At 34.2% G+C, this 15,676-nt stretch overlaps 1 protein-coding gene across 10 annotated transcripts in view; it reads left to right on the forward strand.

Annotated features, from left to right (window-relative positions):
* The window catches only part of HERC4 (HECT and RLD domain containing E3 ubiquitin protein ligase 4), a 136,766-nt gene that overhangs the window by 40,297 nt on the left and 80,793 nt on the right, over positions 1-15,676 (forward strand). For all 10 annotated transcript variants that reach the window (XR_003437911.1, XM_027130092.1, XM_027130093.1 and 7 more), the window contains 3 exons: positions 567-788; positions 1,897-1,988; positions 11,113-11,243. Coding sequence is in view for 9 of the 10 variants with exons in the window: in XM_027130092.1 (XP_026985893.1) it covers positions 567-788; positions 1,897-1,988; positions 11,113-11,243 (445 nt within the window). In the remaining variant the exon portion in view is untranslated. The remainder of the gene's footprint in view (positions 1-566; positions 789-1,896; positions 1,989-11,112; positions 11,244-15,676) is intronic.

Below are 15,676 nucleotides of genomic sequence, written 5' to 3' on the forward strand. Positions count from 1 at the left end.
CTGTATCAGTTAAGGTGTTATCTACTGAGAATGAGGAACACTAGGAAGAGGTCCAGGTATGGGAGGTAGGATGGGGGTCATGAATTGAGTTTAGGGCATGTTGAACTGGAAATACCTTTCAAATATCGAAATATAGCTGTCAGGTAAACAATTGGATACATGAGTTTATTGCTCAGAGGAGAGATCTGGGCTAGTGATAAATTTTGAATGTGATAGCGTATAATTGATAACTGAAACCTTGAGCTTGAATGAGTACCTCCTGGGAGAAGTCATAGAATAAAAGTGAGACCTGAGGAATACTAAAAAGAGATGGTCCTTTCTTGAGGAACATCAGGAAATGGGATTATCCCCAGTTATGTGACTTACCCATTCATCAATAAAGTCAAACTAAAACTGTATTAACATGGATTATTCAAGGTAGTATTGTTTCCATATAAGAAATAAATTTAATAAGGAGGAATATGTATTTTCATCAAAGAGGAAAAATATCCCAAAATAACTGATGATTTTCAAGTGAAATTTTTTTTGTGTGAGAAAAATAGTAATTTATGATTCTTGTTTTACAGCAAGTGAAGTCTTCTGTTGGGGACAGAATAAATATGGCCAGTTGGGTTTAGGCATTGACTGTAAAAAGCAAGCTTCACCACAACTGATTAAGTCTTTACTTGGAATCCCTTTCATGCAAGTTGCAGCAGGAGGAGCCCATAGTTTTGTACTCACCCTTTCTGGAGCTATCTTTGGATGGGGACGCAACAAATTTGGTCAACTAGGTCTTAATGATGAAAATGGTAGGTTTGCATTATTTTATAAATATATTTTTAAAAAGAGATGATGTTTTGAGATATATCAGTGATTCTTAGTGTCAGAGAGAAGTGTACCCAAATCTTCCCTGGTGTTGAGGTGGGGATGAGAGGTTAATTTTAAAATTCCATTTGATAATAATATTTTTAGGAGATTGCGGGAAGGCCAAAAATATTATTTTATTCTAGAATAAAATATAGAAAGTATATCTGGACAAAAATCTTCAATGTTGGATGTTCACTAAAAGAAAGTTGAGAAAAACATTACTTCAAATTGGTAATCATATTATCAGCCACCATCAGTGGAAAAAAATTATAAAATTATCCTGAAAAGTAACATGAAGTGTTCATCTATTTGAGTATTTCAAGGAAATATTTAAATCTGAGTCATTTAATTAATCACTGTTAACAGTGATGCTAGAGTCTTGAAAATAAACTTTTTGAATTTTAAAAAATTATAACTGCTTAAAACAAGTTGGGATCTTGGAAACTGATTTTTCATAGCTACATTAGGTTGAATGCCAGTATTTGAAATACAAAAACTAATTTAATAAAGTTCAACATAATTATAATGACTTAGACAAAAGTGAGTTGTTGATCTAGTAACAACTGGTAATGATAAATAATACTCTCAGAAAGAATTTTAAAATACTTTGTTTTGCATGAGAAAAATATGTCAGATTAGGACATTATATCTCTTTTCTACTATAAAATAGCAGAAAGTATAATTTTCAGGCTTTTTAAAGTAGGATCCTATGAGCTTAATTATCATGAGGTGAATATAAAGAATGATGTGCATGTACTAGAAGCAGTCAGATAGCTTTGAAATTCCTTGATTGCGGAGTCCTATGCAGATTGGCGTTTAGGCAGTTTAGTACTTAAGTTACTCTTTTTAGAGCTCTCCTTTATCACAGTAGCATGACTAGAAAGGCGTGGGAGCCCAACTTAGTAGGCTTGTACCACAAAATCATTGAATTGTTAAAGTTGTTTAGTTATCACCGTCTTCCACAGTTCAGGAAGCTGTAGAGGAAACACATTTTAGAAGCTTTTAATTTTAAAAATACTGTTCATTAATGTCTCTTGTTGGAATTTTCAGATAGGTATGTTCCTAATTTACTAAAGTCACTAAGAACTCAGAAAATAGTTTATATTTGTTGTGGAGAAGATCACACTGCTGCACTAACCAAGGTATTGTACTCCTATAAAACTTTTTTATTAATAGTTATGGTAGTTATTTCATAATTAGTGAATATTTTCATGGTATTTACTTTGAAACTTGAGTGTTATTGATGTCTAAAAAATAATTTATCTTAAAAAAGGAACTTAGGTTATTATCTGTTCTCAAAAACTTTACGTTAAATTTCAGCTGTTTCATGTTATGAAATGTGAATTGTGATCTACTGTTTGTGTGATGATAATATATATTGTTGAATTTTTCAACTTCATGTGAAATACTGCTTTAATAATACTGTGAATGAAATAATTCCTTTTTAGTTTGTCAGGCTTGCTGTGCTTTGTGTATCAATCCCATTTATATTGTATAACTCTGACTAATTTTAATGTAGCTCCCATGTGCCTTATAACAAGTAATAGAGACTGAATCCCTCTATTATCCAAAGGCCAGGTATTATTCAAGCAGTTATAATGGGCTTTCAGCACAATCTTGTTAATGGCTTTAACTCTGACCTCTCACTTTGTTGGGTATGTGCCAGTTCAGTATCAATACTGTATAGTTCTCTAGCAATTAGAAGTAAAGTGAAAATAAAAACATTAAACTAACCTTTACCAGCAGTATTATTTATTATAGTCATGTTAACATAAAGGAACTGGCAACTTATCATTGGCTAAATTAGAAATTAATGTTTTTGCTTCTTTATCTTTATATCCTGCATAGTAGATAAAATTGGCAAGAAAAAATTAACTTCTAATCAGATTTATAAAATTTCTACACACGTACTCCCACATTGGGAATTTTAGAAGAATTATTCTCAGTCCTTATCAAATATAGTGTACTAAAGGTACTTTAAAAAATATTATAATGACCAGTTACAAAAGTTAATTTTTTTAAATTCTGTATTACTTGCTTTTGAGTAAGGAAGATTTACTATCCCTACTGATCTTACTACCATATTTCATTGATTTTTTTTTTGTCATTCAAATTGCAGATGTAATCACTGTCGGCAAGTTATACATTTTAGTCATTCTCTTCTATCATTCGTATTTAGGAGAAATAAGGCTGTATTGAAGATAATAGTAAAAAATACTTTGTATAATATCTTTCCATAGGACTAACTTTGTGGTAGAAAGATTCACATGTTAATGCTTTTCAAATTCAGCCTTTCAGACAACCACTTATCTTATTTTCCCAAGATTTCTAAAGATTTCTCTTTATTGAGTTTTTAAAAAATGCTAATTCTATTAATTTTCTGTATTTCTCTCTCAAAACAGTAGCTGGTGATACTTGTTCACTGGAATTCTTGGTGTATATTATTTTTAACAAAATCAGATAGTTTTAAATATTGCAAAAGTAAAATATTTTATTGTTCCTTGTTTAAAGTTAGAATATAGTTCTATATCAATGTCTTTTGCTTTTCTGGAAGAGCTTCTTGCAAATAGATTAGTATTGCTTTACAAAGCAGTTTCCTTGTGCAAAACAAACATTAGGAAAACTTTTAAAACAGATTTTTAAAATCAGAATAAATGGAAAGACATGCATGTTAATGGATATGAGGACACTACCATAATGATGTCAATTTTTTTCAAGTTCTTTTACAAATTCTTTATGCAAATCACATATGCATATACCTTTTGACTTATCAATCCCTTAGTAATTTTAAGAATCTGTTCCAAAGATACTAAGTTATGTATACACAAGGCCGTTTATGGTGGCAGTATTTTAATAACAAAAGAAGAGAAGAAATCCAGATTCCCATCAGTAGCAGTCTAATTCAGTAAACCAAGGTAACTCCACTGCGTGGTACCATGCCCTGTAAAACAGAATGAGGAAGATCTCTATATTATGTTGTGGAACGATTGTCAGGATATATTATTGTTAAGGAAAAAGAAGAAGGTACATGTTATTTATATTTGAAAAGGATTAATAGGTAGACCAAATGAGCCTTGCCTTATAGGTTTGACTTTGGAACCTAGAAACTGTTACACATAATTAAAAAGCTTATATGTTAAAAGAATTCTTCAAAATTACAAGTGGCACAAATACAGAAAGAAGAATTTTAAAGTATAGTATTTTGTTGTGCATCACTGATGGGAAATAGCCTAAAGATAAACCAAATTCACAAAGAGGTCTTAAACTGCATTCTGTAGTCTTATTGTTAGTAGTAAAATTGGCAGCATTTATTTTCAGTATATTGTATGTAGAATAGGATAAAGCAATTAAGTATTTGTATTACTCTCATTAGAAACTATGATTTTCAGCTTAAGAGAAAAGAGATATAAAATGGTAGCAATCAAAACCCTGTAATCTTTGCTTTGAATCACAAGTATCAGTGTGAATTCTTATTTTTCTCCTTCTAAAATAAGTTTGTTTGGTTTGGTTTTTGTTTGGTTTTTTGGTGTGTGGTTTGTTGTTGTGTTTTTTTGGTTTGTTTTTTTTTTTTTTGCTATGACCACCAAAAGTTTCTAGAAATAACTAAACATTTGTAATCTGGAAGCAATGAACATCCTTTGATTGTTGTAGACTCTATACTAAAAAGAACCAGGGCTTCTTAGAGAAGAGCCTGATCTTATACCTGGGACCAAAAAAAAAGTATGAAAATAGCCTTGAGTATTTTGTGTCACAAAAACAAAGACTACTAAGATCATGTCACAAGGACAACTTGAAGGAGTTTTCAGTGGTTAACAAAAATAAATAATGTCTGCAATAAATGGAAAGATACCAAATATATAAAAATCTGTGACTTCATAATGATCGTCTTCTTACCCAAATCAACACAAAGCAAACTTCATTGCTTATCTTTGGAGGTTGCTAGGACAACAGCTTATTTTTCTAAAAATCTGTAAATGAGAAAGAAGCATTTCTTCTACCTCTTAATTGCAGATTGTATTTTATAATAGCTCAATAGTTGATGAGTTAACTTCTCTATAGAAGAATTTCGACTAATAAATTTAGAAGAAATAATAAGATTAGAAAAATCTCCATTTTGTATTCCCTAATGAAATAATGGATCTAGGCAAAGATCATCGTTAAGCTTAATGGGTATAGATTAGGCTGAAACACACTGTCCCACTTACTTATTTTTAACTTTACCTATCAGACATATGCTTTCTGACATGGTGTAATAAAATACTAATCAAGAAAGTTTAAATATGACCTCTATATTAAATAATATTAAAGAAATATTAAAGGGGTCCATTCCTCAAGAACATATAACAATTGTACCTATATATGTTCCCAGCACAGCAAATATTAATAAGTATTAACAGATCTGAAGGCAGAAATAGACAGCAACACAATAACAGTAGGGGACTTAAGTACCCCACTTTCAACAGAGACTGGATCATCCTGACAGAAAATCAGTAAGGAATATTTGACTTGAAGTACAGTTTATATCAAATGGACCTAACAAACATATACAGAACATTGTATCCAAGAATAGCAGGAGATACATTCTTCTCAAGCAAACAGTGGAACATTCTGCAGGAGAGATCATGCTAGGTCAAAAACACGTCTTAACAAATATAAGACGATTGAAATAATATCATGTATGTTTTCCAACCATAGTAGTATGAAACTAGGAATCATTAACAGGAGGAAAGCCAGAAAATTCACGAATATGTGGAAATTAAAAAGTACACTTCTGGGCTTCCCTGGTGGCGCAGTGGTTGAGAGTCCGCCTGCCGATGCAGGGGACATGGGTTCCTGCCCCGGTCCGGGAAGATCCCACATGCTGCGGAGCGGCTGGGCCTGTGAGCCATGGCTGCTGAGCCTGCGCGTCCAGAGCCTGTGCTCCACAACGGGAGAGGCCCACGTACCGCAAAAAAAAAAAAAAAGTACACTTGTGAATAATCATTGGGTCATAGAAGAAATAAAAGGGAAATTTTTAAATATCTTGAGAAATGAAAATGGGAACATGACAAAACTTATGGGAAGCAACAAAAGCAGCTCTAATAGGGAAGTTTATAGCAATAAACACCTACATTAAGAAAAAAGATTGCAAATAAACAGCTTAATTTTATACCTCAAGGAACTAGGAAAAACAACATACTAAGTCCAAAGTTAGCAGAAGGAAGGCAATTACAAAGATCAGAGCAGAAATAAATGAAATAGAGATTAGAAAAACATCAGAGAAGAATAACACACCTAAGAGCTGTTTTTCTGAAAAGATTTTTTTTTAATGGACAAATCTTTAGCTAGACTAAGAAGAAAAGACTCAAATAAAATCAGACTGGGAGGAGACATTACAACTGATAATGCAGAAATACAAAGGTTCATAAGAGACTACTATCAATAATTATATACCAACAAATTTATCACATAACCTAGATGAAATGGATACATTCCAGAAGCATACTAACTGCCAAAACTGAATCATAAAGAAACAAAATCTGAATATGCCTCTGATGAGTAAGGAGATAGAATCAGTAGTCAAAAGTCTCGCAACAAAGAAAAGCGCAGGACTGGATGTCTTCAAAAATCTCCCAACAAAGAGAAGCTCATTCACTGGATGGTGAATTCTACTATTTAAAAAATAATTAACACCAGTCAATCTCAAACTCCTCTGAAAAACAGAAGAGGAGGGAACACTTCCAAACTTACTTTATAAGGCCGGCACCATCTGATACCAAAGACATAATAGAAAGACACTGCAAGGAGAGTAAATTACAAGCCAACATCCTTGATGAATGTAGATGCAGAACTACTCAATACTAGCAAACTAAGTTCAACAGTACATTTAAATGATTATATAGCCAGTGATCAAGTGGGATTTATCCCTGGGATGCAAGGATGGTTCAGCATTTACAAATCAGTGTTATACACCACATTAACAGAATGAAGGATACAAATCGTATTATCATCTTAGTAGATACAAGAAAAGCATTTGACAAAATTGAGTATCTTTTTATGATAAAAACTGTCAAAGTGAATATGGAGGGAACATGCCTCAACATAATAAAGGCCATCTATGACAAACCCACCACTAACATAATACTTAATGGTGAAAATTTGAAAGCTTTTCCTTTAAGATCAGGAACAAGACAGGATGCCCACTCTCACCACTGCTATTCAAGATAATACTGGGAGTCCTAGCCACAGCAGTTAGTCAAGAGAAAGAAATTAAAGGCATCCAAATTAGAAAGGGAAAACTAAAATTGTCTCTTTGCAGATGTCTTGATATTTTATATAGAAAACCCTAAAGACTCCTCAAAAAATCTGTTAGAACCAATAAATACAGTGAAGTTGTAGGATACAAATTAACATATAAAAATCAGTTGCGGGGGTGCTTCCCTGGTGGCTCAGTGGTTGAGAATCCGCCTGCCAATGCAGGGGACACAGGTTCGAGCCCTGGTCTGGGAAGATGCCATGTGCTGCAGAGCAACTAAGCCTGTGCGCCACAACTACTGAGCCTGTGCGCTAGAGCCCATGAGCCACAACTACTGAGCCTACATACCGCAACTACTGAAGCCCACACACCTAGAGCCCATGCTCCGCAACAAGAGAAACCACTGCAGTGAGAAGCCCACGCACTGCAATGAAGAGTAGCCCCCACTTGCCTCAACTAGAGAAAGCCCGCACACAGCAACGAAGACCCAACACAGCCAAAAAAAAGAAAATCAGTTGCGGGACTTCCTTTGTGGTCCATTGGCTAAGACTCCATGCTCCCAATGCAGGTGGCCCGGGTTTGATCCCTGGTCAGGGAACTAGATCCCACATGCTGCAACTAAGAAGTTTGCATTCCACAACTAAAGATCCCACATGCTGCAACAAAGATCCCACAGATGACAATGAAGATCCTGCGTGCCACAACTAAGGCCTGACGCAAACAAATAAGCAAGTAAATATTTTTTAAAGGATCAGTTGTGTTTTTATACACTGAAAACAAACTATCTGAAAAAGAAATGAAGCAGTAGTCCCATTTACAATAGTATCAAAAACGTAATGCTGGGCTTCCCTGGTGGCGCAGTGGTTGAGAGTCTGCCTGCCAATGCAGGGGACACGGGTTCGTGCCCTGGTCTGGGAAGATCCCACATGCCGTGGAGCTGCTGGGCCCGTGAGCCATGGCCGCTGAACCTGCAGTCCGGAGCCTGTGCTCCGCAACGGGAGAGGCCACGACAGTGAGAGGCCCGCGTACCGCAAAAAAAAACCAAACAAACAATAAAAAACCCCGTAATGCTTAGTAATAAAGGTGAGCCAAGCAGATGAAAGACCTGTACACTGAAAACTATATGAGACATCAATGAAAGAAACTGAAGAAGGCAGAAATAATTGGAAAGATATCTCATGTTCTTGATTGGAAGAAGTAATATTGTTAAAATATCCATACTGCTCAAAGTGAGCTACAGATTCAATGCAATCCCTATCCAGATTCCAATGGCATTTTTCACAGAAATAGAACAATCTTAAAATTCATATAGAACCACAAAAGACGCAGAATAGCCAAAGCAGTCTTGAGAAAGAACAATGAAGTGAAGGCATAAGTTTCTGATTTTAAACTATATTACAAAGCTGTAGTAATCAAAGCAGTATGATACTGGCATAAAAGCAGACACATATACCAGCCAAACAGAATAGATCGCCCAGAAATAAATGCAATTAATCATTGATACGGTGCCAAGAGCTAGCAGTGGAAAAGGATAGCCTCTTCAATAAATGATGCTGGGAAATATGGATATCCATATGCAAAAAATGGACTTCTAATTCACACCACTCACAAAATGTAGCTCAAATGGAGTAAAGACTTAAATGTAAGGCCTGAAACTGTAAAAATTCTAGGAGAAAACTTGGGAAAGTTCCTTGACATTAGTCTTGGTAGGCATTTTTTGGATGTGACACCAAAAGCACACGGGTAACAAAAGCAAAAGTAAACTAAAAGCTTCTGCACAGCAAAGAAAACAGTCAACAAAATTAAAAGTCATCCTGTGGAATGAGAGAAAATATTTGTAAATCATATATCTGATTAGGGGTTAATACTTAAACTATATAAGGAACTCACGTAACTCATGGCTGAAAAACAATCTAATTTTAAAATGGGCAAAGGGCCAGAATAGACATTTTTCCAGAGTAGATATACAAATGACCAAAAGGTACATGAAAATGGTGCTCAATGTCAATATCACAATCATCAGGAAAATACAGATCAAGACCACAATGAGATATCACCTCACATCTGTTAGGATTGCTATAATTTTTTAAAAAAGGACAAGTATATGGAGGAAAGGGGAGCCCTGTATACTGCTGGTGGGAATATAAATTGGTGCGGCCATTAGGGAAAACAATATGAAGCTTCCTCAAAAACTTAAAAATAGAACTACTGTAGGACCCAGCAGTTCCACTTTTGGATGTATTTCTGAAGGAAATGAAAACAGGGTCTCAGAGAGGTAAATACATTCTCATGTTTTTTGAAGCATTATTCACAATAGCCAAGATACTTAAACAACCTAAGTGTCCCTTGCCAAATGAGTGGATAAAGGAAATGTGATGTGTACATGTTTGTGTGCATATGCGTGCGCACGTGCACACACACACACACACACACACACACACTGGAATATTATTCAGCCATAAAAAGGGGAAATCCTTTCATTTGTAACAACATATATGAACCTCAAGGGCATTATGGTAAGTGAAATAAGCCAGGCAAAGACAAACACTAAATGGTATCACTTATATGTGGCATTGTTAAAAAAAAAAAAAAAGTGGGGTGGGGATAGAAAGTCAAATTCATAGAAACAAAGAGTAGAATGGTGGTTGCCAGGGTGTAGGGGGTGAGGGAAATGGGGATATGTGGTCAAAGGGTACAAACTTTCTGTTACAAGATTATTAAATTCTGAGGATCTAATGTACAGCATGGTGACTGTAATTAACGATACAGTATTCTATGCTTGAAATCTGCTAAGAGCAGATCTGAAGCTTTCTCACACACACACAAGGATTATATGAGGTTTGGATGTGTTAATTAACTTGACTGGTAATAATTTCACAGAGTATATGTATGTCAAGTCATGTTGTGCCCTTTAAATATACACAATTTTATGTCAAGTCAATGATATCAATAAAACTGGAAAAAACATAAGAAGTAAAAATTAACACTTGCTATTTCTGTCCAAAAAAAGGAAATTAATACTTCTTGTTGATAATAGTATTGCGTCATATATTTTTATCCGTTAGAGGTATATGCCATTGAAGATACATATGCATTTATATGTGAAATGATTTGTTGACCACAGTGTACTTTAAAGTATTCCAGTACTTTTTTTACTTTAAAGTACCCGCATAAAAGGGAAGTGGGAGGGGCATCAATGAAACAGGATTATCTGAGTTTTGCCATTTGAAACTGAGTGATGTTATGTGATCATTCATATATAGATAAATATATATATGTATATATGTCTTTTGTGCATTTGTTTAAATTTCCCATGATAAAAAAATTTTAAACAGAAAAATCAATTTCCTTACATAGCAATCTGTATAAATACTAATATCCTGCTTTCATCATTTAGTAGCATAAATTTGTATACATAGCTGCAACTATGAAGAAAAGCAGTTGAATTGAAAAGTACTAACTGTGCTTGTTTTAAAATGTCATCATGAATTACTTTTTAAAAACATAACCTTTAATCCTGTTATGCATTTTTATGATAAATATTTTAAAGACCATTTATATTTTATGCTAAGACCATTTATGCTAAGAATAGCTATATTAGTACACTCTCTGGTTACATGTACTCTTTTTTTGCAGAGCTACTTTGGAAACTGAAAATGATACCATTTTTAGGTTTTGTGAAATTTTATAGGTGTATACTTGTGATTCAACAAGATTATAATGATAGTAAAAGGCAATGCAAAAAATACTCATTAGTATCTCTTTAATGATGACTTTATAATGATGAGAACATAGTTAAATACTTTTGAAGTATGTGAAAATAATAAGCCATATCAGCCTGGAACTCTTAGATTTAAGACATTTTACCTTGAAAAGTCAAGGTATCTTGACTATCTTATCATCTGTTAAATTGTGAAGACAATAGAAGAGAAAATTTGACTCCATATTAAAGATTAACTTATTTTGCTGAAGATTATTTTCTTTTATCAGGCTTTCTAATGACAAAGGGGTTTTTTTTGTTGTTGTTTTAGGAAGGTGGAGTGTTTACTTTCGGAGCTGGAGGGTATGGTCAGTTGGGTCATAACTCTACCAGTCATGAAATAAACCCAAGGAAAGTGTTTGAACTTATGGGAAGCATTGTCACTCAGATTGCTTGTGGAAGGTAAGCAGTTTTAGAAAAGAGTATTTTGATCTATAGCCCAATTATTTAGGATTTTTTTTTTTTAACAGTCCAGGGGTCTTTTTTTTTTTTTTAAATCTATTATGCCATGAATTAATAGGGAATGGCTTCTAGCAGCTTAGGCCCCTTTCCATTGGTTCTCACAAAGTGTGCTTCTCTGGTGGAACAGGCTGGCACTTCATTTGAACCTGAGTGCCTTTCTGTTTGGCTTCCTTTTTTTTTTCTTTCTTTCTTTTTTTTTTTTAAATTGGAGTATAATTGTTTTACCATGTTGTTAGTTTCTGCTGTACAACAAAGTGAATCAGCTATATGTATACATATATCCCTTCCCTCTTGGACCTCCCTCCCACCCCACCCCTCATCCCACCCATCTAGGTCATCACACACTGAGCTGAGCTCCCTGTGCTATACAGCAGGTTCCCACTAGCTATCTGTTTTGTACCTGGTAGTGTATATATGTGAATCCTAATCTCCTAATTCATTCCACACTCCCTTTCCCCCACTGTGTCCACCCTCCCATTCTCTACATCCTGTGTCTCTATTCCTACCCTGCAAATAGGATAATCTGTACCATTTTTCTAGATTCCACATATATGCGTTAACATATGAATTTGTTTTTCTGACTTCACTCTGTATGACAGACTTTAGGTCCATCCATGTCTCTACAAATGACCCAGTTTTGTTCCTTTTTATGGCTGAGTAATATTCCACTGTATATATGTACCACATCTTCTTTATCCATTTATCTGTCAGTGGACACTTAGGTTCCTTCCATGTCCTGGCTATTGTGAATAGTGCTGCAATGAACATTGGGATACATTTTTTTTTTTCCTGATCATTTTTCTTCATATGTTTCAGGAAGCTATCAGGGTGCTGAATATGCTTCATATGTACATTAATTCTCTTGGCAAGAAGAATCTTGCCCTTAACTTGTTTACAACAGTGCCAATAGCATGCAGGGTAACATTGTAGACTCTTCCAGTTTTACCTTGGTAACATTTGTGGGGCATTCCTTTTTGAACAGTGTCATTTCCTTGATGTTTACAGTATCACATAGTTTCTTGTAGATTTGCATGTGTTGTGGCCAGAGGAGGAACTTCATGTTTTCTGGAATGCCTTGATAAGATATAGTGGTGCCTCTCCTCTTTCCCTTTGTGTTAGTCATTTTTGCAAATTACTGTAATATAGTAGTTCCAACTGAAAGTGGAGATTTTTAAAATGAATTGTTCAGGAATCTAGTAATCTAAAACAAAAAACATTATCTTCTACCTGCCTGATTTGCTGCTAAGGAATCATAGTAAGAGGAGAAAGTTCTTTTATACTGATTATTTTACCTTTCTCTATTTGAAACAAATTTATCTGAGGCAAGATATTAATAAGGTAAATGTAATACTGTATATAACATTAAGTAAATATAATTTATTTTATGTATCATCACACTTGAAGGGAAACTATAGATCGTCTTTTTTTCTTTTCCACCTTTTTTTTCTTTAAAGAATGAAGAAATTGACCAATTAATTACTTAAGACATAAGATTAGTTAGTGGTGAAAGTTGAATTGGACTACTGATCTCCCGATTCCCAGTTGTTGGGAGTAGATAGGAATCAGAGCTTTGTAACTGAGCTTCACCTTTGATGGATTAAATTTTGGTGGATTCCCCAGAGGCAAAATATCCTTTGCTTGACTCACTCAGTTTTGACCACTTAGCTTAGTTTTCCAGCTAGTATGTATCTTTATACAATATAGTTAAGTTTTCCAGTATTAATTCAAGTACACAGAATTACACCGTAGGTAGCCTTTGGTGACTTTTTTTTTTTTTTTAACATCATGCTGTATGATTATCCATATGTGTATAGCTATGGTTCTCCATCGTTAGGTCTTATTGCTGTGTTTTACTCAATTATATGCATATATAATTATTTTCTCAGTCATGGGCACTTGGGTATTTCCAGTTTTTGGCAATTACAAATAATGTTGCTTTGAACATTTATTATGTAATATACATAAACTTTAATATTTCTAAAGTATATACCTAGAATGGAATTTCTGGGCCAGAGAGTATACTGAATTTGAGTTTTGCAGGTTAATGTCACCCTATTTACCAGAATGGTTATACCAGTTTACCTTCCCATCACTATTGTATGAGAATTCCTATGTCCTTTTCACCATTTGGTATTGTTAGACTTTTAAATTTTTGCTAATCTCTTGGATATATAGTGGTAGTTAATCATGATTTTAATTTGCATTTCCATGATTTGATAGGGATTGCATTGAGTTGGTAGATCACTTTCAGAAGTATTGATGTCTTAACAATTTTAAGTCTTTCAAGCCATGAATGTGGGATGTCTTTCCATTTATTTACTTTCTTTCAGTAATATTTTGCAGTTTTCATTGTATACCTTTTATCTATTTGCTTTCTCTATACCTCACACTTTTTTTTGTCCCTGATTTTCTACATTATTGCCTTCTTCTGTGTTTAGTTTATTTTTTGCAGTGAAATGTTTTAGTTTCCTCTCATTTCCTTTTCTGTATATTCTATAGCTATCTTTTTGTGGTTACCATGGGGATTACATTTAATATCCTAAAGTTATTAACTCTCTAACTCAAATTTATACTAGGTCAATTTCAATAATATACAAAACTTTGTTCCTATATAGTTCTGTCCCCACCCCATTTCAGTTATTGGTGTCACAAGATAACTTTAGTATACATTGTGTGTCAGAAAACATAAATTAATAATTTTATGCATTAGTCTCTTAAATTATGTAGAAAACAAAATTTGGAGGAAAAACACAAAATTACAATAATACTAGCTTTTATAATCACCCATATATTTACCTTTACTGAGATCTTTATTTTTTCATACAGCTTCAAGTTACTGTCTAGTGTTCTTTCATTTCAACCTGTAGGATTCCTTTTAGTATTTCTTAAAGGGCAGGTCTGGTGATAAACTCCCTGAGCTTTTATCTGTAAATGTCTTAATTTCTTTCTCACTTTTGAAGGACAGTTTTGTCAGGTATCAGATTCTTTGTTGACAGGTTTTTTCTTTCAGCAGTTTGAATGTATAAGCCCACTGCCTTCTGACCTGCAAAGTTTCTGCTGAGAAGTCTACTGATAATCCTATTGAGGATCCCTTGTATGTGACAAGTCACTTCTCTCTTGCTTCATTCAGGTTTCTTTGTCTTTCGACAGTGTGATTGTAATGTGTCTCAGTATGGGTCTCTTTCAGTTCATCCTACTTGGAGTTTCTTGATGTTTATGTCCAAGTTTGGGTATTTTTTGGTTATTATTTCTTCAGATGATCTTTTTACCTTCTGGAACTTCCCACAGTGCCTATGTTCGTCCACTTGATGATGTCCTTTAGGTCCCTTAGGTTCTCTTTACTTTTGTTTAGTCTTTTTTCTTTCTTTCCTGAGACTTAATAATTTCAATTGTTTTATGTTCAAGTTCCTGTATTCTTTTTTCTTTCTGCTCAAATCTGCCTTAGAATCCCTCCAGTGAGTTTTTTATTTTAGTTAATGTATTTTTCATCTCCAGAACTTCCTTTTGGTGTGTTTTTAGGTTTTCTATTTTTTTATTGATATTTCCATTTTCTTCATATATTGTTTTCTTGACTATTTCCATGTCTTCCTTTTGTTATTTGAGCATCTTTAAGAAAATTATTTTAGATTTTGTCTGTTAAGGTTCATCATCTGGTTGTTCTCAGGGAACAACCCTGTTTTATTTTTTTAAAGTAGACTTTATTTTTTACAGCATTTTTAGGTTCACCAGAAAATTAAATGGTATATTTGTTTCAGTTGATGAACCTGCTGTTGACAAAAATAATCAATAAACAATCTGTAATAGGAAAAGAAAGGAGTTTTATTTGAGCCAAACTGAGGACAATAGCCTGGAAGACAGCTTCTCATGTAACTCTGAGGAACTACTCCTCCAGAGAAGCATGGTTTTCAGCACAGTTTTATATCTTGTCAGAAGAAAGAACATCAAACAAGTCAGGGATACATTCCTTCAGGGTTTCCCAAAAAACAGATCAGCATGTACACAGCAAGTCCATATGGCCTTGGTACCTGGGAAGAGAGTCTTACCATCTAAGGAGTACCAGCATTGGCATCCCAGGAAGGGAGGGATTTAATCTTTATTTTTAACATGGATATTCTTTACTTCTGGTCATTGTGCCCTTCTCTTTAATAATTACAGCAGATATACTGTAATTTGATAGGCCACAAACAGCCTGTTTTAGTTAGGATTAAAATCACATTAACTTATGTATAAGCCAGTTGACTTCCCCATACCTCAATATGTGAAAATTTCTTTCATCGCTACATTGACAGGTCATTTCATCACTACATTGACAGGTCATTACAGGTGTACATAGTGTATGTTAGGGTTCATTCTGTGGGTTTGGACAAATGTAT

The sequence above is a fragment of the Aethalodelphis obliquidens genome, unplaced genomic scaffold (assembly GCF_003676395.1).
Source record: "Aethalodelphis obliquidens isolate GAN/ISIS:26980383/991018 unplaced genomic scaffold, ASM367639v1 scaffold37, whole genome shotgun sequence".
NCBI lineage: Eukaryota > Metazoa > Chordata > Mammalia > Artiodactyla > Delphinidae > Aethalodelphis > Aethalodelphis obliquidens.